Source organism: Halichoerus grypus, chromosome 10, assembly GCF_964656455.1.
Source record: "Halichoerus grypus chromosome 10, mHalGry1.hap1.1, whole genome shotgun sequence".
In the NCBI taxonomy this organism is placed as follows: Eukaryota; Metazoa; Chordata; class Mammalia; order Carnivora; family Phocidae; genus Halichoerus; species Halichoerus grypus.
In genome coordinates, this window is record NC_135721.1 from 115,270,168 (window position 1) to 115,284,788 (window position 14,621).

The 14,621-nt window shown below is 38.6% G+C and overlaps 1 protein-coding gene across 4 annotated transcripts in view; it reads right to left on the bottom strand.

The window, feature by feature from the left end:
- Positions 1-14,621, bottom strand: part of PIGU (phosphatidylinositol glycan anchor biosynthesis class U) — an 86,549-nt gene that overhangs the window by 70,369 nt on the left and 1,559 nt on the right. For 3 of the 4 annotated variants that reach the window (XM_036092254.2, XM_078057110.1, XM_036092252.2), the window contains exon 2: positions 4,384-4,448. The exons of the other annotated variant lie outside the window; for it this stretch is intronic. In XM_036092254.2, the coding sequence (XP_035948147.1) occupies positions 4,384-4,448 (65 nt within the window). The remainder of the gene's footprint in view (positions 1-4,383; positions 4,449-14,621) is intronic. 4 annotated transcript variants of the gene reach the window in all.

Sequence of the window (14,621 nt, forward strand, 5' to 3'; positions counted from 1 at the left end):
TATCTTTTAAAAAAAATAAGAAAAAATAAAATGTCTTTACTATACATCTGCCTTTAGCTACTATACCATTTCCCTGCCCTCCTTTAGAGCCAAACTCCTCATAAAGGTTGTCTATTCTCTGTCTTTTCAAGAAAGAGAAAGTCTAAGATGTAAGCCACAGGGTCTTTTATAACCTAATTTAGGAAGTCTCCATTTTCTCAGCATAGTAAAAACAAAATCCACTTGTTACTGTGGGCCACCAGGGCTGGTGAAGGATCTCAAAATGGCTGAGCAAAAACTTGCTCTAACAGGCATTTAGGGGCACCAGGGCTGGCTCAGTTGGTAGAGCCTGCAACTCTTGATCTCAGGGTTGTGAGTTCAAGCCCCACATTGGAAGCAGAGATTACTTAAAATCTTAAATAAATAAAATAAAATAAAGGCATTTACCAAGTAGTCCTTTGGGAGATCATACCCTGAGATCAAAAGGCCACTGCTAACTCCCTAAAGTCCTGGAATTGAGACCCTTACCACCAAGCTAGCTACTCTACCTAAGAATCCACCTGCTATCAATTGGACTTAACACAAGGCCAATGTGGTAAAGGCTGGCTTGGCAAATGACTTTGAGAAGTTTAATGCCCTGAAGGTTCCTGTGCCAGGATGCTGAAGAAAAAAGAAGATGTGAAAAGTTGTGCTGAGTTTTTGTCTCTCGCCAGGACTGAGGAATACAAGAGAGCTGGAGAAGATGAAGAACATAATTCCATTTGATCAAATGACCACTGAGGACTTGAATGCAGTCTTCCTAGAAACCAAATTAGACAAGAAGTATCCCAAATGGCCTCACCAGCCAACTAAGATTTTAGTCTGGGAGGAAGCTCTCGGCCTCATAAATTCTAGACATTAAAAATAATTATACTGGGGTGCCTGGGTGGCTCAGTCCTTAAGCATCTGCCTTCAGCTCAGGTCGTGATCCCAGAGTCCTGGGATCAAGCCCCACATTGGGCTCCCTGCTCAGCAGGAAGCCTGCTTCTCCCTCTCCCGCTCTCCCTGCTTGTGTTCCCTCTCTGTGTCTCTCTCTGTCAAATAAATAAATAAAATCTTAAAATAATAATAATAATAATTATACTAAAAACAGATAGATAGACAGTAGATAGATAGATAATCTGAACTCTTAACCATGTCTGTAAAAAGTGCTACATAATCTGACTCCTAACTTCTCACAACTTGTCTTTAATATTTTCCTATTTGCTCATTCTGCCTTAGCAACACTAATGCAGAATTGATCCAACTCACAAATGCCAACCACATTCCCAAATCAGGGCCATCATATCTGGCTTGCTAGCTTCATTTAAATTGATTATTCAAATTTCACTTCCTTGGAGTGCCTTCCTGGAACACACCATCTAAAATACTGACACATACATGACCATCACTCTTTATCCCTTTACCCAGCTTTATTTTTCTACATGTATTTGCTTATCATTTAACTGAAATCCCACTTTTTCTTAACTTTAGCTTTATGGAAGTAGAATTAGTATAAAACAAACTTCACATATTTAAAGTACACAATTTGATAAGTTTTGACCTATGTATATACCCATGAAACCATCAACCAAGATACTGAATATATCCCCATTCCCAAATGTTTATCAATTTTACTGTTCATCCAAAAGAACCAACTGTGTTTCAGTGTTTTTCACTATTGTTTTTCTATTTTCTGTTTGTTCCCACTCAGATCTTATTTCTTTTATTCTGTTTACTTTGAAGTAAACTTCTTCTTTTTCTAGTTTCGTAAGGTAGAAGCAGGGGTCATCAATTTGAGACTTTTCTTCTTTTCCAATATAGGCATTTAGCACTATGTATCTCCCCCAATCACTGCTTAGTAACATCCCACATATTTTGATAGGTTGTGTTTTCATTTTCTTTCAGTTCAATATACTTCCTAATTTCCCTTCTGATTTCTTCTTTGATCCATGGGTTATTAAGGAGCATGTTACTTAGTTTCCAAATATTTGGGGATTTTCCAGACATCTTTCTGGTATTAATTTTTTTATTTAATTCCATTGTGGTCAGAGAATATACTTTGTATCACTTCAATCTTCTAAATTTATTGGGCCTTGTTTTATGACCCAGAATATGGTCTCTCTTACAGATGTACACTTGAAAAGATTATGTATTTTGCTGTTGGATAGAATGTTCTATAAATAAATATCAACGAGGTCAAGTTGGTTGACATCCTATTCAAGGCTTCTACATCCTTGTTGATTTTCTGTCTGCCTGTCGTGTCAATCCTTGAGAGAGGGATATTGAAATCTGACTATAATTGTGGATTTGTCTACTTCTCCTTGTAGTTCTGTCAGTCTTTATGTATTCTGAAACTCTGTTATCGGGTGCATAAACATTAGCACTATTATGTTCTCTTGATGAATTGGCCCCTTTATCATTATGAAATAACCGTCTTTACCCCGGTAATACTCTTTGTTCTGAAATCTGTTTCCTTTTTACTAACTTACTGTTTGTTGCTCTCAGAAATAAGTACCATGAGACCAAGGACTATGTCTTGTTTTGTGTCCCTAGCACCTAGCAGGGTAGCTGGCATTTGGTATGTACTTAACAAATCTTTATTAAAAGAGAGAAGGAAGGGAAGAAGTGGAATTCATATGTGGATATAGAGCTAGGCACTAGAAATACTTAATGAAAAGGTACCAGTACTTGTTCTGAGGAATATATAATAAGTAAAACAAGTACAGAGGCAATTTCAAGAGTACGATATGAGCCGTTAAAAGTATAAGCACAAGATGCTTTGAAAGATGTTCAGGAATAACATCTAACTGGTCTAACGTAATGAGGAATGGCTTCTAGAAGGAGGTAAAATCTTAACTAATATTTAAATAGCATAGCCAGGGGCTTTAACGACTGTGGCTCAGTTGCTAAGCGTCTGCCTTCGGCTCAGGTTATGAGCCCACGGTCCTGGGATCGAGCCCTACATCGGGCTCCCTGCTCCGCGGGAGGCCTGCTTCTCCCTCTCCCACTCCCTCCGCTTGTGTTCCCTCTCTTGCTGTGTTTCTCTCTGTCAAATAAATAAATAAAATCTTTAAAAATAAATAAATAAATAAATAGCATAGCATAGCATAGCATAGCCAACCACAAAAAGAGGGGAAAAACAGCCCTCCATAAAGAGACAACAAAATGAGCAAAAACACATAGGTAAGAGAGAATAGAGAGTTGGAGCATAATGAAAGTATGTGAGAACTCTCTCAGAACTCTCTCTTCCTGTTCTGTCTAGAAAACATACTGCCCAAGGACTATTGCACACTGAGCCCTCATGGCTAGTGGGCTATGCTTTTATATGCCCACACACATCTGTTCCCAATAACTGATTTGTGTGCTTATTAAGAGTCTTAAAATATCCCTGTTTCTGCTTGCAGTTCTTATTGTGGTTCAATCAGATAGTAATACAAAACTAATGAAATATGAATGCAAAAGCCAATTGTTATCTCCATGAGAACCAAGCTGAATGCTTTAAAAAAAAACTAGATAGAAAAAGAAAGAAAGAAAGAAAGAAAGAAAGAAAGAAAGAAAGGAAGGAAGGAAGGAAGGAAGGAAGGAAGAAAGAAGGAAAGAAAAAATTGTTCTCAAAGTAGGTATGAGGGAGACAACTGTAAAAATGAGGGGTTAAGAATTCAAATAGAAGACTTCTACTTTAAAATGATATAACGAACAATAATGGGGAGGGGAGGGTGGAAAGAAATGTGGTTCATGTAAGCAGGGCCCACACAGTTTTGTATGCCCCCTAGGGTGTTTGGGTTTTACCCTGAGTTCAGTGGTGAGCAAAGGTACTAAGCAGGACACTAACAATATCAGACTCACATTGCAGAAAGATGACTCTGGCTGCAGAATAAAGAGTAAAGGAGCAAGACTGATGGAGAAACACTTGTCAGGAAGTTGTTGCAGGAACCCAAGCAAGAGATGATAGTGACCTAAGAAGGATTTTACTATTTTAAGAACTAATGTTACGGGTTAAACAGGCTTCTGTGGGCTTTCTAAGAAACCAGCATTGCTGACATAGTTTTCATGGGAAAGCATGTTCCAAAGAACCAATTACATGACAATTAACATACAACTTATTTGTGGACTGGGAACTGTTTACAATTTATTTGCCAATAAAAATGGTAACTTCCACAGAAGTCTCATCTGCTTCCCCAAATTACAATCTTAATCTGGATCATTTCCACTGCAATTTTGAAACCTCCTTCTTATGCAGAGGACATCTAAAAAAGGTCTGTTTCTAAACATGATTTTCAAAAATAGATCTTTTCAAATGTTTGTACAAAACAGAGGTTAGGCTTTGGTATTTGTGACTATAAACTACTCTTAGTACTCAGAAAAGAAAACAAGAACACTTACTTCATGAAATACTGCTCCAGAATACGGAGACACTCCCAAGTCCAACAGTGAGAGGCCTTCAACCACTGAAAAGTAAGACATCCAAGTTCACTCTTACTTCAGAGACATGTGCAGATGGCCAGAGACCAAAGCAATAGATACTCCCAAAAACAAGAAGGGCCTCACAGTTTGTCCAACCCCCTTTACCTCATTCCCAGTAAGTGGCTTTAAATCTTGATTTGAAAACTTCAGATGATGCAGAACTTTTTTTCCAGAGCATCCCTTTCCACTGTGGGGCAGCTCTCAGGAAAAAGTTTTATGTTAGACTATGAGCTTTCTCTGATTTCCTTGTGATTTCCACCCACTCTAAAAAGTGTTTCCTTTAGGGTGCCTGGGTGGCTCAGTTGGTTAAGCGACGGCCTTCAGCTCAGGTCATGATCCTGGAGTCCTGGGATCGAGTCCCACATCAGGCTCCCTGCTCAGCAGGGAGTCTGCTTTTCCCTCTGACCCTCCCCCTCTCATGCTCTCTCTCTGTCTCATTCTTTCTCTCTCAAATAAATAAAATCTTTAAAAAAAATAAAATAAAATAAAAAATGTTTCCTTTATATATATTTTGCCCCATTCCCCAAAATAATATGACAACAAATCAGAAGCTGGTGAGAAATGCTGTCCCTAGTGTAGGGAAATGGGCAGTCACTTTCATGTGCTGTTTGAGTGGCATGTGTATTAACTTTTCTACAGGGAAATACGTACTTTTTAAGTATGTGCCTTTTGACACTTCCAGCAGGAGCCTGCTTTTCTATGTAATTGTTCTTACAGCAATTTATCCTAGGGAAATAACTGTATGTTCATTATGGTGCTAGGAGTACTAAAAAATAATCCCAATGTCCATTAATATTTACCTAAATGATTTATGATATGTATAAGTGTATGTATAGATACATAGACAGAAACACTTTATAGTTAAAAATCATACTGTGGTATAAATAATTGAATAAATAAATAAATAAATAAGTGGAAGAGAAAAGAAAGCTCTTCTTCACAGAGATCTGTAAGTACCAAATGTAGAAGAAAAGATGGAAATAGAAAATCACCACTTGGCAGACCCCACAGTAATAATGGTGAAAGACAAGACTGTCAAGCGATACTAAAATCAGAGAATAAAAATATGATGAGAAACCATATTTGCAAGGGGACAAATAATTTTATGTGGACAAACTTGGCACTCACTACCTTAATCGTGTGACCAAAGTTAACATCACCAGCAATATGTTGAACAGTTCACATTATCAACATCAAGTACCTCCTGAAATGATTCACTGAGATGGAGACAAAAACACTTCTGTGGTCCTCATGCCAAAAATGTGGTATCCTTGCCAAAAAAGCGAAACTTCAATCTAATCATGAGAAAACACGAGGCAAACCCAAATCAAGAGACAAAATAACAGGCCAGTGCTCTTTAAAAATATTAAGGGGTGCCTGGGTGGCTCAGTCGGTTGAGAGTCTGACTCTTGATTTTGGCTCAGGTTATGATCTCAGGGTCATGGGATGGAGCTCCAAGCTGGCTCTGTGCTCAGTGGGAAGTCTGCTTGAGATTCTCTGTCCCTCCTCCCCCTCCCCGCTCATGCAGGTGTGTGTATATGTGTGTGTGTGTGTGTGTGTGTGCGCACTCGCACGCACGCACTCTCTGGAAGGAAGGAGGAAGGAAGGAAGGAAGAAAGAAAGAAAGAGAAAAAAAATTAAAATATTAAGTCTGAGGAAGTGTCCCAGATGGGAAGAGACTAAGGATACATAATAACTGAATGCAATGTGGGACTGTGGACTGAATCATGGACCATAAAAAGGACATTAGTGGTACAACTGATAAAATTCTAATAACAGATTAGTTATTAGTATTGTATGAATGTTAATCTTCTGGTTTAGATCAGTGTACTATGTTATGTAGGATGTTAACATTAGAAGAAGCTAAGGGAAGAGTAAACAGGAATTCTTTGTACTAATTTTGCAACTTTTTGAAAATCTAAAACTATCTCAAAATTAAGAGTTAAAATTAAAAAGTATATTACAGATATCCATTTACGGAAAGAAAGATGTCCATGAAATACTCTTAAATGAAAAGCAGGACATAACACAGCATGTCAATATGATCGAATTTTATTTTCAATATTTATAAGCCTTAATCCATTTAACTGAGAGAAAATGAATATGTATTCAATGAGAAATGCCTCAAAATAAACATAAAACTTAGACATTAAATAAAATAAATAAAAAATTTAAAATACAGCAACCATCTGGGACACCTGGGTGGTTGTCAGTCACTTAAGCATCTGCCTTCAGCTCAGGTCATGATCCCAGGGTCCTGGGACCCTGAGTTCCTTGCTCAGTAGGGAGCCTGCTTCTCCCTCTCCCTCTGCCTGCCACTTCCCCTGCTTGTGCTCTTTCTCTCTGACAAATAAATAAAATCTTAAAAAAAAAAAAACAGCAACCATCCCTGTTGATAAGATTACAGAAGATGTTTGGTTTCTTTTACCTTTTCTTCATTTTCTGAATCATTAGCAACGAGCATTATTTCATAATTATTAGAAAGAAATAGGAAAATTAATTTTAAAAGAAACAGAGAAGGATAAGAAAAAATATAAAATGGACACACAAAAACCTATAAAATGTATGAGCTTATATATGCCCAAAATAACTCAGAAGTACACATAAGAAACTGATATGCATAAGAAACTGGTCCCTCCAGGGAACACAACTAGGTGGTTCTAGGAAAGCAGTGTGGAAAGGTGCCTTTTAACCATATAGCCTTTTGCACCTTTGATTTTTGAAACCTGTGATTGAATTACCTATTCAAAGGTAAATAAAACAAAATCAAAGTTACAAAGCCTCTTCCAAAAAAACTATATAGTTATAATGAGTGGGCCTTAAATATGGCTTTAAACTTTATGGACCCACCCTGGAAGGAAACTTAATCAGTTACACAGTTCATCCGGGCTGTAAAATAAAACAAACCCCATTGCTCAAGACAGTTTTAACTGGTCCTTATACTAGGACCAAAAAGAAACTTCCCCCTAGGAGCCACATAAAGAGGTTGCTATGTAACACAACTATTAAACCCTTCACTAACAGCTTTACTGGAGACCCAAGGACATGAGTCATCAGGCCACTTCACAAGGTAAGTCCCACCTAAGCCAATGGCATTCTACCACAGAGCAGTAAAAGCAACTCAACAGAGGACCACTAAGATGCTGTCCAGGGACATCACTCTCCACTGGTTTAATCCAGAGGAAGATTCTTCAGTATGTAGCTGGAAGAACAGATTGTACACTTTTCAGGCAATTGTCTAAAATGTAATTTCTCTCAGGTGTGCTTTTGCTGGATTGGATATTGTACACCTGTGAATTTGTTAATGTGTTCTCTGGCAAGTACCTGGAATGTGGCTCTGCTATCTTGGTGATTAAATATGACCTCATATTACTTAATAGATAATTGATCTGAGGGAAGAGTCAACCTCATGTAAAAACATTAAAAAAAAAAAAAAAAACCCACTGCCATTTACTACCACCATCTATAACATTAAAAACTGTAAAAGAGCATAAACTCAAAATATTTTCACTTGAATACACTGATCTTTATGATAAACTTTTTACAATGTCCTTATTTTGGTGCACATGATTGAAAACTCTGGCATGGTCTACAGTACATTTGGAAACATCTGACTTATAGAGTAACAAAACCCTCTAGAATATAAAAGTGAATCTACTCCGGGGTGCCTGGGTAGCTCAGATGGTTAAGTGTCTGCCTTCAGCTCAGGTCATGATCCCAGTGTCCTGGGATAGAGCCCCACATCGGGCTCCTGGCTCAGCGGGAAGCCTGCTTCTCCCTCTCCCTCTGCCTCTCCCCCTGCTCCTCCTCTCTCTCTCTCTCCCTCTGTATCTCTGTGTCTCAAATGAATAAATAAAATCTTTATAAAAAATGCTTTAAAAAAAAAGTGAATCGACTCCACGTATAAAAGACCAATAATATTTTGCTAGGAACATTTTAAAATAGGTTTCATAAAATACCTGTTTGGGGGAAAAACCAAAATATTCAATTAAAAAAAAACAACAACAACACAAAGAACCCACAGCTTTAAGCCATTCTTCTTCCTAGAGTACCCCCCAAAATAACAGCTGTGAAAAGTACACCAGAGAAATTGAGTAAAATTTCTACTTCATGGGATTCTTATCCAAAAACTAATATTTCATAGTTGACCATAAAAACTAATTAATTATTGCCAACTATTCTAAAATATAAGGTTTTTTTTTATAAAGTGTCTCAACTTTTTAAGATTTTATTTTTAAGCAATCTCTACACCCAACATGGGGCTTAAACTTACAACCCCAAGATCAAGAGTCTCATGCTCTACTGACTGAGCCAGCCAGGCGCCCCAATAAAGTGTCTCAACTCTTAACTGATAAATCCCATGAAGCAAAAATTCTTAGTTACCTTGATATACTTTTCCTATAGGTGATCATAAATGCATATCATCTAGCATAAGACAAACATTGTCTCTGAGCTTCCCATCTCAAGAAGGACATGCATTCAGCTTGTTCAAAAGAAGTGGTATCCTTATATTTCTAGTCCAGAAGGTCCAAGATACAGTATCATTCCCATAGCAATGAACACACTTAGCATCCAGATCTTGCTTTCTAAATAACATTCTCCAATAAAAGAAACCAGGGCTCCTTGGAGAAGTGGTTGATTCCAGAGCTGGACAATGGAAAATATAAGCTAAGCCTAAAGAAAGCATCTTGTGGTTGCAGAGACTGTCCCAATGGCCAAAGATGGAACAATTTGAGCATCAAAATAAAGATAATGTAGTTTATAATCCAGAGAATAAAATAAATACCTATGAATCCATACAGATATAAAATAAATGACTGAATAAATAAGAAGGGACAACTCTTCCTTACAGAAGAATTCCAATGAAGAAGGAATGAGGGAAAAAGAAAAGTCACCATTAGAACACCACAGTAATGACTGGTGCAGGCAGATCAACCCGTAAGTGCAAAAAGTAGTGGGCAAAAACTTAAAGAGAAACAAGATATTTACAGAGCCCCTACATATAGCCCCAAATATTTATGGATTAAAAAGGGAAAATAACTTTACACTGGAGAAACCAGGTAGATACTATCATAACCAAGGGATTAAGGATAACATCACCCATAATAAGACCTTTCAATATGATGTACCCCCATCCAATACATTGAGAGGATCACATCACTTCAGTGGGATTCTTCTCCAAAACCTATGATCTCAGTGTAACTATGAGAAAACATTAGAGAAACCCAAATTGGGGGATATTCTACAAAATACTTGACCAGTATGTTTCTAAAGTGTCAAGGTCATAAAAGACAAGGAAAAGTTGAGGAACTCTCACCAATGGGAAAAGAATGAGGAAACACAACAACTAAAGGCAATATGGCACCCTGAATCAGATGTTGGAACAAAAAAGAACAGTGGGAAAAATGGTAAACTCTGAACAACTACAGTTTGTTCAACAGTATTATAACAATGTTATTCTCTTAGTCTTGATCACTGTACCATGATTATGCAGGATGTAAACATTATAGGAATGTATAGGAAGCTGGGTGAACAGTATACGGATCTTTCTGTACTATCTTTGCAAATGTTTTGTAATTCTAAAGTTATTTCAAGTAAAAAGCTAAAAAAAAAAAAAAAAAAAGTAGTGGTATCCAGCTGCCAATTTGCAGGAAATACAGAGGATGCAAGAACATGTTAAACTGTACCATGAATATACAATCACATGTACCATGAATATACAATCAGTCAAATCCAAACTACAGGAAACTACAGGTCAAATGGTCTGGGTTCTTTAACAGATAAGAAAAGGATGGGATGGATGGGGACCTTAAAGATTAAGGGAGACTTAAAACACATATAAAAACCTTTGTTTAGAGGCAAGACTAAGCTGTAGTGATTATGGGCACTCATTTGAGTAATAAAATGAAAAGAATGTAAAGATGTCATGACTATAATATAAAAGTCAGGATAACAGTTACTTAATGAAGGGGGCATGGGGAGGGAGGCTGTAACTGAGATGGGGCACATAGAAAGGCTTTTGGAGTAAGTGGCAAAGTTTGATTCTTGATTTGGATGATGGCTACAAAAGTGTTTGCCTTATAATTCACTGTGCAATACACTGTTGTGTGTGGCTTACTTATTCTCCATTTTAACAATAGAGGTTTTGATTTTTTTTTTAAAGTAGTGCTATCACAAGTGTTCTTCCTGACCCTGACGCTCATGGTTACTTTGGAGGTAGGTTTCTAAATAAGCGCTAATAGCTTGGGCTCTATCCTGAACTCAAGAAGCTAAGCCCATACTGATTCCTAATCACTAGGTCAAGGCTGAGGAAAGACCAAAATATTGATTAAAAAAAAAAGTTCCAAAACATTTCCAACAGATTTTTATACAAGATGGTATAGAGTGAACTCTGGTGGAATAGCAATGCCTAAAGACTGCCAGTAATTCACATAAAACATTATGTGACTTAATCTCTCTGTGCTTCCATTTTCTCATCTATAAAATAGGTATTTATATGTAAGGACATTTATATCTTAGGGCCATTGTGGTGATTTTTTTTTTAAAGATTTTATTTATTTATTTGACAGAGAGAGACACAGCGAGAGAGGGAACACAAGCAGGGGGAGTGGGAGAGGGAGGAGCAGGTTTCCCGCGGAGCAGGGAGCCCGATGCGGGGCTGGATGCCAGGACCCTGGGATCATGACCTGAGCCGAAGGCAGACGCTTAACGACTGAGCCACCCAGGCGCCCCGATTGTGGTGATTAAATTAGTTCTTGAACATATTTAAAATGCTTAGAACAGGGACCGTCATATAGAAAGCATTGTATCAGTGTTAGTTATTATTTTTACTGGAATGAGAAGCACATGCTTGCATTTTGTCAAGCAAGAAATCTGTATACATTGTAGTTGGACTATCAAATAAACTGACAGGTCCGTAGAAATGAGTGACATAGAAAAGATGTCTTTCCTATTATAATGGATATCTGTTATGTTCGCCTCCCAGCATCAATTTCCCCCTCTTCTAGTAACAGCACTATAATTTGCCTATGGGATACCCCCTTCTTCCACAGTTTGGGAGGTTGCCCCTCTCCAAAGAGGTAGGTGTATATATATATATATATATATATATATATGTAAATCTTTATTTATTTAGGATTTTATTTATTTATTTGCGAGAGAGAGAAAATGAGAGGGGTGAGGGTCAAAGGGAGAAGCAGACTCCCTGCTAAGAAGGGGGCCCGATGCGGCACTTGATTCCAGGACTCCAGGATCATGACCTGAGCTGAAGGCAGTCGCTTAACCAACTGAGCCACCCAGGCGCCCTATTTTTTTTTTTTAAAGATTTCATTTTTTTAAGTGATCTCTACACCCTACGTGGGGCATGAACCCACAATCCCAAGATCCAGAGTCACACACTCCACCAATGAGCCAGCCAGGGGCTCCAGAGGTAGAAATAGATACATGACCACAGTAACTGGCTTAAGAACTGGCATATTACCCAAATAAGTTCAATGTGACTCAGTTCCAAGGCTTTTGTTATGCTTATTGAAGAACAGTCACCCTCTTTCCACTGGACCTGATACTGTAAGGATTTAAAAGTCAGAGACTATTAGGGGCCTATCTTGCCAATACCCAAGAAGAGCCCTCCTGAATGCAGTCAATGCCAAGATGGAGAAAGAATTAGTCCTGATGAGAGGATCTAAGTCAGGATCTATCTTGGATTGTTCTGTTATATAGACCAGGAAGTTCACTTTTTATTATAATTCGGGTAGTTTGAATTGGGATTCTGTCATCTGCACATGAAAGAACGTGACAACACGCCAATTTAAAACCTTTCAGATATCTGAAGACAAGAATCATCCCCTCCAAGTATACAACCTCTCATTTATTCCTATTAAAAATCAGTCCGTGAGGGGCACCTGGGTGGCCCAGTTGGTTAAGCATCCCACTCTTGATTTTGGCTCAGGTCATGATCTCAGAGTCATGAGATCAAGCCCCAAGTTGGGCTCCACACTAGGCGTGGAACCTGCTTAAGATTCTCTCTCTCCTCTCCCTCTGCCCTTCCCCATCCCTCCGCTAGCACCCACACATGCACACACCCTCTCTTAAAAAAAAAAAAAAATCAGTCCGCCTACCAAAATCTATTTGGATCCACAGCCCTTCACCTAAACAACTGGTCACTCAAAAAACTCATGTGAGGGACGCCTGGGTGGCTCAGTTGGTTAAGCGACTGCCTTCGGCTCAGGTCATGATCCTGGAGTCCCGGGATCGAGTCCCGCATCAGGCTCCCTGCTCGGCAGGGAGTCTGCTTCTCCCTCTGACCCTCCTCCCTCTCATGCTCTCTGTCTCTCATTCTCTCTCTCTCAAATAAATAAATAAAATCTTTAAAAAAAAAAAAAAAAAAAAAAAAACTCATGTGAAATGAATGAATAATGAATGTCATGTGAAACCAGAAGGGCTCCTATTTTTTAAATGCCTGCCTTTTAGGGTTAAATACAATCACTTGCTTTTTAAAATATCCCATCTTAACATATACTCTGAAGACAAGTGATACTTACAGATGTTGTACCATCCCTCCACCCACTATCCCCGTTTAAAACAGGACAAACAATTATCCTGACCCAATCAGATTCAGAGGGGTGACTACCAAATCTCTCTCTCTAGGTCTGACACTGGCCCCAAGCTCCAGACCTAAACCTTTGAATATTATACTACACCTTATACACACATCACTTACTGCTGTCCTTTCTGAATCCACGTATTTCAGTCAGTATCACCACTGTTCTCCCTATTATTTAAATTCAAATTCCTAGGGGTGCCTGGGTGGCTCAGTCGTTAAGCGTCTGCCTTCGGCTCAGGTCATGATCCCAGGGTCCTGGGATTGAGCCCCGCATCGGGCTCCTTGCTCAGCGGGGAGCCTGCTTTTCCCTCTCCCACTCTGCCTGCTTGTGTTCCCTCTCTTGCTGTCTCTGTCAAATAAATAAATAAAATCTTTAAAAAAATAAAAATAAGGGCGCCTGGGTGGCTCAGTTGGTTAAGCGACTGCCTTCGGCTCAGGTCATGATCCTGGAGTCCCTGGATCGAGTCCCGCATCGGGCTTCCTGCTCGGCAGGGAATCTGCTTCTCCCTCTGACCCTCCCCCCTCTCATGTGCTTGCTCTCTCATTCTCTCTCTCTCAAATAAATAAATTAAAAAAATAAAATAAAAAAATAAAAAAATAAAAAAATAAAAATAAAATAAAATAAATTCAAATTCCTAGAATTAGCTATTTTGGCTTTCAGTATTGTGCTAAGAGCTTCAACATGGATATCTCATTTAATGAGGTACATATTATAACTTCCTATTTTACAGATGACAAAACTGATGTTGGAGATCACACAGATATAAGTGGCAGAGGAAAAAAGGATTTAAACCATTTTAAAGATCCCAGACCTGGGGCACCTGGGTGGCTCAGTCGTTAACCATCCAACTCTTGATCTTAGCTCAGGTCTTGATCTCAGGTGGTGAGTTCAAACCCTGTGTTGGGCTCCACACTGGGCATGGAGCCAACTTAGAAAATATATATATATCCCAGACCCTGTGCTCTGAGTCACCACACTACGTTGCCTCATCTTTGGATCCTTCACCCTGTCCATCCTATATGTAACCACAGCTTATGTTTTCTTTTCTTCAGTATTTATTCATCAGTAACGATGCAACTACTCTATGCCAGGCACAAAGGATTCAGGAATGAACAGAACAGTTCTGGCCCTCAAGGAACTCACAGTACAGTGGAGAAACCAGATATAAACAAATAATTATGATAAAAAGTGAGACATGCTCTCAATAGAGGTATGTATAAAGTGCTAAGAGAACAGAGGAAGGAGGGCCTAATACTGCCCTGGGGCTTCTGGTATCCAGAAGAAAGCAGGAACCATGTGGCTTCAACCCAAACAATTCAGTTTGTTCAACAAATAATTATATGCAAATATTATATTCAAGGATTATCAAGTCTAAAGTCTCACCATCACACAGAAGAATTGCTATTAACTTTATTACCATGTGTCAACTGGGAAACTTGGGCATATTACTTAACTTCTCTAAATTTTAGTTTCCTCATCTGTAAAATGGGGGAAATAGCACCATCTAACACAGAGAATAACTAGAGGATAAAAGAGGCTTACCATAGCCTTTAA